The sequence below is a fragment of the Fragaria vesca genome, linkage group LG1, assembly GCF_000184155.1.
Source record: "Fragaria vesca subsp. vesca linkage group LG1, FraVesHawaii_1.0, whole genome shotgun sequence".
Classification (NCBI taxonomy): Eukaryota; Viridiplantae; Streptophyta; class Magnoliopsida; order Rosales; family Rosaceae; genus Fragaria; species Fragaria vesca.
The window spans coordinates 13,341,348-13,349,999 of NC_020491.1; the positions used below are offsets into that span (position 1 = coordinate 13,341,348).

General features: G+C 36.4%; 1 protein-coding gene across 1 annotated transcript; it reads left to right on the plus strand.

Moving 5' to 3' along the window:
• Positions 1-512: 512 nt before the first annotated feature.
• On the plus strand, positions 513-8,024 carry LOC101291862 (probable LRR receptor-like serine/threonine-protein kinase At5g10290-like). The gene is made up of 14 exons (XM_004288139.1): positions 513-639; positions 1,428-1,564; positions 1,954-2,086; positions 2,180-2,251; positions 3,543-3,686; positions 3,792-3,863; positions 4,040-4,105; positions 4,201-4,271; positions 4,367-4,507; positions 5,127-5,468; positions 5,827-6,221; positions 6,579-6,617; positions 6,789-7,104; positions 7,557-8,024. Exons 2-13 carry the CDS (start codon positions 1,486-1,488, stop codon positions 7,101-7,103), a joined length of 1,869 nt encoding a protein of 622 aa, XP_004288187.1. The 5' UTR covers positions 513-639; positions 1,428-1,485; the 3' UTR covers position 7,104; positions 7,557-8,024.
• The last annotated feature ends 628 nt before the right edge of the window (positions 8,025-8,652 follow it).

Sequence of the window (8,652 nt, forward strand, 5' to 3'; positions counted from 1 at the left end):
TTATTGAAACCCGCATATCGTAACTTTCAAACAACAAGCATGTTGCTGACAAACATATCATTCGGTTAAAAATAGCACCCTGGCAATTGAAGACTCACCTGATCAAATAGTTCCCGGGTCCATGATTATTTTAATTACAGCATTGACTGGTCAAAATTCAGAGCAACTCTTGGCAAGCTCGAAAATGGTAAGATGCAATTTCACCAAAAATTTACGGAAACGGTAAAGAAACAATGAAAAATTATGGGTCTTCTTCACCTTCTCAGTTTCTTCATTGGGAGTTTGAGACCATTTTGGTGACATAGGATTTTCCTCCTCCCATCTTCGCGAGCTGGCCAAACTCGACGTTACAGAAAAACCCAACAAGCAGCCACAGCCTAATAATTGTGAGTTTTTTTTTTTTTTAAAGATAAAACTTTGAAAAATAAAAAATGTGAAGTGAATTGAAACATATAAAGAGAAGCTAAAACAAGAAAGAAGAGAAGCCTGTTTGACTCCTTGTGAAGTATTTGTAGATTTTGGAAGTGGCTGTGCCTTTCAGTAAGCTTGAGGACTTGTGCAAACAGCTCACAAGAAGCTTTTTAGCTTTAGTCAGTTTCCCCTAAACCACTGCAATTTCATCCTGATTTCTCTCCAAAGGTACTTGCTTTCTTCCTTCTTCTTGTTCAGAATTGTATCTTTTGTTTGATTTCTGGGTTCAAGAGGAAAAGATGAAATCTGGGGACATGAGGATAGAGTTAGAAACTTTTTCTGGAATTGAAAATTGAAGAGTGGGGAGTTCTTTCTTATTGTGTTGGTAGTAATGGGCTTCATTGCTTTTTATTGAATTTTCAATCTTTTTGATGTGTTGATATGATTTGTTTTGCGGGTTGAAGTGCTTTTGTGTTTCCTTCAATTTTGATTTGTTTATGTCAGAAAATGAATAGGGATAGAGGCTTCTGGGCATGTAATTTTTATGTTACAGAACCAGTAGGGAAGGGAAACTTATAGCTTGATGTGGTGTATGAAACAATTTATACCAAGTAAGACTCAACATATGAGAAATTAACTGTCTCAGGTTCTGCACTTGAAACTGCCAAGGGAAGAAGGTCACTAACTTCTTTTTCTCAAAAATGAAACTCTTTGTCATTTTGATTCAAACGTTGAGAAAAATGTATGCCATGTACCCTGAAAACATTGCAGTGAGGACTGAGGACCCAAGATTAAACTAGGCCGGAGCATTGTTCCCTCCATTTGTTATAACAGAATATGGTCTCAGGAAAGCTGTACACATAGTGATGTCCCATTAAATTTGTTCCTGCCAATATTCGCTGATTGACTTATTAGGCGGGATGCTCATTGTCAAACCATAAATAACCTTTAATATCAGTTTGCCCCGGATGTGATACTATTTATCTGAACATTTAAATGATGGATTTGAAATGCAGATATGAAACCGATACATGCTTTTGCTGATCAAGCATTTCTTTGCGCGGATCAGTAGTAATGTTATTGAACATGGAGTTACTATTTGCAGTTTTGGCACTTGCTAGCTTGCATTCGTTCGTATTGCCAGATGCACAAGGTACAATTGGATTATGTGGCATTATAGATATTCAGACAGTCATCTGGGCTGTCCTCTGCACTATTATTATCCCATATTTTGTTTGAATATAAATGCACTCGTGATCAAACACTAGCCGAGTTTATTGAGTTTAGTATTGTACATTTTGTTTGACAATAGTGTGATATCGAATGCAATTATAATATGTTTGTCTTGCTCTCTCCGTTGTGAAATATAGAGAGATGAATCAGAGAGGTAGTGTACTCTCTTGAGGATTTAGTCTAGTGGACCACCTTCAGTATCTCTTACTTTGGTTATCTCTGTTTTTCCCTGTTTATGTAAACTAGTGGTACAATTCTGTCTTCGCGTTTTCTTTGTTGGATGTTGAGTATTGGTCTTTTCTGTTTCAGGAGATGCACTGTTTTCATTGAGAAGTTCATTGATTAGCTCACCCAATCAGCTCACAGACTGGAATCCCAACCAAGTCAATCCATGCACTTGGTCCAATGTGAATTGTGACACTAACAATAATGTCGTTTCTGTGTAAGTGATTTATCGAATGTGATAATGCATTGTAGCAATTAAGTCTCAAACGCCTTATTATTGTTCTATGCTTACTTTTGTTATTTCCTGCAGAACATTGACAAATTTTGGATTTAATGGAACCTTATCCCCTAAAGTAGGAAGCCTGAAAACTCTTCAAACACTGTAAGTGAGGAGACTATGGTGCTTTTTCTGTCATCTTAATGTCCAGTCTAGCCATTTCTCAGCGTCTACCACTTACAGGATAAAGTGGAAACTAAATATATATAGTTTGACGATTGTCAGTTAAGAAATTTAATCTTCTATTTTTATTCCTTTTACCAATATGTTTAATGCAACTTAGGAGCAGGGGAAGAAAGATATTAGCGTCTCATAGGAAATATAGTATATCAGTGACCTGGGTTCTCTATTTGAGTTATGAAAGTGTTTTCCCAGTCATTCTTTATAAAGCAAATGTTTTACATATGGAGTAATTTTTAACTGAGTACAGTATGTCTTATTTCCTTCGTCATAAATATCAACTTTTAAAGCCCTACTAATATAACCAATCTTCTTAGATATTAATAGTTAAAAGTTCCTTGTCCAAGCTAATTTGGTTACTTAAGGCATATTCCTTTGCCAGCAGTGATGGTCGTATGATTTGTTTATTTGATCAAAATATTAAGATCGCAATCCGTATGTCTCTGCATATAAATGTTGATTTCATCCTCAAATTCCGTTAAATTAAGTCACTCTTCTGCATCATTTGAAGTTCGCCATGCAACTTGTGTGTTAAAGGGTGTTTGTGAGCAAGTATAGTTGACTAGGGGGTCTAACGCTTGTCAACCTCCCTCCTGTATTTTCAATTTCCACTACTTCTTTTGAATCAGGTCTTCTTACTATTGCTCATTTCCTTCTAATTAGATATTGTTCACCCGAATCAGAAGAGTATCAATGCACAAAGTGGATTTGCATATTTCTCTCTAGTTACTATGTAAATGATGAAAAATTAACTAAAATAGGGTTTACTGAATTCTAGGCCTGTGCATGAGGTACTCAGAAGATAAATGAAAAGTAACTTTCTTGATTACTTTGGTGTACAGGACATAACAGGGGTAACAAAGAGAGATGACACAAATTGTTAAATCACATATTAGCTTCCATTAGTTATTATGAAGTATCATTCTCATTAACAGTGGAAACAAAATTCATTAGATGTAAGCGAATAGAAGGTGGACGACTCGGAGCACAATAAATATCTGGGCTTGTGTTTTGTACGCATTGATAAAGTTCTGCATTCTGCATCAGCCTAAGATGAATTGATTTGAAGTTGACTTCTTTTTCACCAAGACAATTGTTGACATTGTGAAAAAACTATACCTTATTCCTTCGTTAGGTTAACTGAAATCTTTAAGATTTGAGTGCCATATAATTAGAGTATATTTGTACATTCTTATAAGCTCTCTTTATCTTGCAGTGCATTGCAAGGAAATGGCATAACCGGTGAAATACCAAAAGAGTTTGGAGATCTAACAAGTTTGGCCACCTTGAATTTGGAAGATAATAATTTAAGTGGTGCAATACCATCTTCCCTTGGTAATCTGAAAAAGCTTCAATTCTTGTAAGTTTTTATATTCACAATTTTTATTTTTAAAAGTTCAGTAATCTGTATTTTCTGCATCTTCCTTGATTTGTATTTGACAGTGCGTTCATGGTTATGCAACAGGACTTTAAATCACAACAATTTGAGTGGGAGCATCCCAGATTCACTTTCAAATCTTTCAAGTTTGATTAATGTGTATGTTAACATATCTTGTCACGTATGATATGAGAGTTTTGAGTACTCTTTAAGATATGCTGAGAGACTAAGTGTTGCTTTCCAGCATTTGGAATTCTAAAAGGTTTCTTTGATTGAAGTTGTATACATAGCATCATGTCTACAGTATTTGATGGTGTACTGGTAAATCTTTGCAGTCAGCTCGCCTCCAATGTTCTCAGTGGTCAAATACCAGAGCGCTTATTTCAGATTCCAAAATACAAGTATAAAATCTCTCTTTCTACTGTGATCCACTGATGTTCCGCATATGCTTCTCAGGATTCTTGATTTAATTTGTGTTACTGGTTACTGGTTGCAGTTTTACAGGAAACAACCTAAACTGTGGCGTAAATCATCCCCACAGTTGTGCATCCAATACTGATGCTTCTGGTAAAGGGGTCACATTGATCATATAAGGAATTGTGTTCTTCAGTTATCTCTTTCTTTTAACGAGCTACCTGCTTAGGTTTTCCTACTTTTGACAGAATCTTCAAAAAAGCCAAAGCTTGGAATTATAGTTGGACTTGTTGGAGGGCTCATCATTTTACTTTTTGGAGGATTGCTTTACTTTATCTGCAAGCGTAGACACAAAGGCTCCAAGCGTGAAGTTTTTGTTGATGTTGCAGGTTTGTATTTCCTTCTAGTTATTGAAATTAATGGTTTATGCTGGATCTTTCCATTGCTGGTAAAACCTGCATTACCTGGTAGGCGAAAGAAGTACCATTGGCTAGTAAAACTTGCTTCTGCCTCTGCCATCTTGTATCCTTCGTTTTCATTCCTCTTTTAGACTGAAAAATGTGCTATTCTGTTATCTATATCTCCAGGATACAAGTTGTCATAAGTTTTCTCTGTGTAATGTTGATGTAGCTGTTATTATAATTTTTTATCTTGAAAACTTAAGAATATATTTTTTTTTTCTGGATAGGACCATCAGTTGTACTTCAACTCAAATTTTCTATCATATTTCTGTTGACTTGATAATATTACATTTCGTCAAACAAGTTATGGTTAAACGTAGAATTTCATAGTTGTTGGAGAAGGGACTGTCAGTTGCACATCACAGTTTTCTATCTTATTTCAGTTGACTCAATAATGTTGTTATTTATCAAACAAATTATGGTCATTAATCATAGTTGTAAATTGTAACTGAAGTTAAATTAAAAGCTAGGCTTGGTAATGCTTTGAATATGTTTTTATTGACTAGTGATGCTCTTTTTCTAAAAAAACAAATCTCAACTTGAACAGGTGAAGTTGACCGAAGGATTGCATTTGGTCAGTTGAAAAGATTTTCATGGAGGGAACTGCAGCTAGCTACAGAAAACTTCAATGAGAAAAATGTTTTAGGACAAGGGGGTTTTGGAAAAGTCTATAAAGGAGTGTTATCTGATAATACAAAAATTGCTGTTAAACGGCTGACCGATTATGAAAGTCCTGGGGGAGATGCAGCTTTTCAGCGTGAAGTTGAAATGATAAGCGTAGCTGTTCACAGGAATCTATTACGACTCATTGGATTCTGCACAACCCCAACAGAACGCCTTTTGGTGTATCCCTACATGCAAAATTTAAGTGTTGCCTATCGTTTACGAGGTATAAGCCTTCTACGCCATATGTATTCCAGCTCTAATGTGTGTTGCGATTGGGGTTTTAGGCGCTGTCATCATAGATGGGATTTCATGATTTTCAGAGTGTCTTCTTCCTTTAGTTCAATGATTAGGTGATTAACAATACCATGGATGGGATTTCATGATTTTGAGAAAGTATCTTCTTCCTTTAGTTGAAATGATTAGGCGATAAAATAACACGGTTTTAAGCTGATTTGTACTGTTGTAGTTAGCAGTTGACGTCATCTTTTTGATGGCCCATTTGTTAGAATTCTTATGCAAGTTGGGTTTATTATTACGTCTACTGGCCTTTGGAATGATATTTATCTGGCTTAAAATTGCAGAGATTAAACCGGGGGAGCCTGTTTTGGATTGGCCTACAAGAAAGAGGGTGGCTTTAGGCACAGCCCGTGGCTTAGAGTACCTCCATGAACATTGTAATCCTAAGATCATTCATCGAGATGTTAAGGCAGCAAATGTATTACTTGATGAAGATTTTGAAGCAGTTGTTGGTGATTTCGGCCTGGCAAAGTTGGTGGATGTTAGAAAGACTAACGTGACAACTCAAGTTCGTGGGACAATGGGCCACATAGCCCCCGAATACTTGTCTACTGGGAAGTCATCGGAAAGGACGGATGTTTTTGGCTATGGGATTATGCTTTTAGAGCTTGTAACAGGACAGCGGGCAATTGATTTCTCACGATTGGAAGAAGAAGATGATGTGTTGTTGCTCGACCATGTATGATACTTCTCTCTATATCTGTCTCTTTCTCTGTCAGTGTGACCACATATGACTAAAATGTTTAGGTTGAAGATATAAGTTAAACATGCCTTCTGCTTCATTCCATATCTCCATATGGAGCAACTAGAATGATGACTTAAACATGAGAGGGACATCTCCATTCGTGCTGCTATTTCTGGATATTCTTAATTATGTTTTCCAAATTTGTGGCATTAGAAATTTGAATTTGGAAATGAAAATGATGCATTCTGGTTTTTCTGCTGATGGACTCCTGATGCTAAGATATGACCACCCTGTTGTGAAAATATAGTACAATTTTAGAGAAGGTGTTAATTAGTTACCTTATGACTTAAGGTTGGCATGAGTATATGTTTCAGAGTTATTTTAAAAGAGGTATGTAGCTCTATCGTGAATTATTATTTCCTCTTGTTTGGTATGGTGAATTGCAACTCTTACTCTTTCAACATGTGGTGATATTTCACTGAATACAAACGAATTTTGCTACGAGTTTAATCAGTTTATTATACTCAATGTGCTAACTTTATTACTTCTCGGCTCCTGAAGGTCAAGAAGTTAGAAAGGGAAAAAAGACTGGATGCTATAGTAGATGGAAATCTGGATGGCACTTACAACATCCAAGAGGTAGAAATGATGATCCAAGTTGCGCTGCTTTGTACCCAAGGATCCCCTGAAGATCGTCCATTAATGTCGGAGGTGGTACGTATGCTGGAAGGAGAGGGTCTGGCTGAGCGGTGGGAAGAATGGCAGCATGTTGAAGTTACTCGCAGGCAAGAGTACGAGAGACTACAAAGGAGATTTGATTGGGGTGAAGACTCAGTTTATAACCAGGATGCTATTGAGTTATCTGGTGGACGATGAGGTAATGAATTCACTTGATATCATTTTTTGTCTTACACCACAAGGAGGTATTACCTTTCGGTTGGGTAGTTTGATTAACTCTGATTGCAACTTATGATTACATTACAGTGTGCAAAGCTAGGTACATATATGGTATATCCATAGAATTACAGAGTTATGTTATTTTTACAGTGTAAGACGCCAATTCTATTTTATTTTTTTATTTTTTATTTTTTTAAGAACTTCAGTTCTTGTGAATAACTAAGCAGCTAGCTAATACTTATGGCTTGAGAGGGCAAAAGTAAGAGCATACCACATGGACCCTTGGATGCCATCTGTAAATATAACATGTTAATCTGAAATCGGTCTCCAATTAAATGTAACACACTAAGGAGAACATGTAGCATATTAATGCTGTTTCTTATGCTCATTAAATTACTTCCCTGCAATCCTGTTTAACGACTGAAATTTCAGGTGGGACGCAATTGAGGAACTCTGGCCAAGCTTCAACATTTGTCTTCACTTGCAAATTTTCTACAACCGACATGTTGTTCTCATTCCTTTCACTTCTGTCGTTGGAAGTTTGCTCAGCCAGAAGATACTGGGGCGTATGATCTTTGTCTCTTCCTTCCTTCTCTTCAAGATTGATGTGGCACTTGTTATAGTCTACGCCTGCCATTGCTAAAGCTTCAACCGACATGGCTTCACCTCTGTATGTTTCTGTAATGAACCTTGTTGGATCTGTTTGGATTTCAGAGAAATTTTCAGTATCCTGAAGTAAAATCAGGATGAGTTTATATACATATACAGCCGATATTTCTTCAATGTCTGTGGTGTGCTGTTCATATGTGGTAGTAGTGTGGTACCAACCCATTTCTGTAAAAACAGCTCACAGGTTTCATGTATAAAGCTTCATTGGTTATATCTGTGACCTCAACTACTCTCTGTCTGCCTTTTTCAATTGCTGCATTTTGATTAAGAAACATGAAAAACTCTCTGCTATGATAGCTCTCTAATTGGTAGACATATATGAGATGTTTGGTACTTCCATGAAAAGCTTTTTTTGTTTTGAAGATGCTAAAGATACATGTGAATACATTTTATAGAGTTCTAAGTAGTTTTCATTAGGTAGGTGTGGATGCGTGGATCATGGGAACGTTTTGACATCTAAAGGACTAAAGCTGAAAATTTGAGGGACAAAGGTACAAATTGAAATTGGACCCCTACATTACTTCTGTAAAATAGGAAAGAGATGTCTCACAAAGGTCCTAACTCCTAAGATGATGGTAAGGCTTGTCCAACTTGGATCTTTCAGCAGTGAAATGACAGCTGTTTGCAATGGATGTTCTATTTGGGAAGACTGGGATATGGTTGTGGTAGTTTCATGACTAGCTTTGTTTCTTTTGAAGACATCACAAGTTGAAGATGAGTTTGTGAAATGATGTTGTGAACTTGATGAGACAGCCAAGTTCGATTTTTTCTTTTTCTTTCTTTTGTTAGCAAGGTTGAAGAATTCATGAATTGTTCAATAATTTTCAGTTTTCTTGATTTGGTCCGGGTTTAATAACTC

Excerpts from the sequence above, each read along its gene's own strand:
- LOC101291862 (XM_004288139.1), top strand. The coding sequence starts at position 1,486 with ATGTTATTGAACATGGAGTTACTATTTGCAGTTTTGGCACTTGCTAGC. Across the intron at positions 2,252-3,542 it reads CTGAAAACTCTTCAAACACT|TGCATTGCAAGGAAATGGCA; the intron begins GTAAGTGAGGAG and ends TTTATCTTGCAG. Across the intron at positions 3,864-4,039 it reads CTTTCAAGTTTGATTAATGT|TCAGCTCGCCTCCAATGTTC; the intron begins GTATGTTAACAT and ends AAATCTTTGCAG.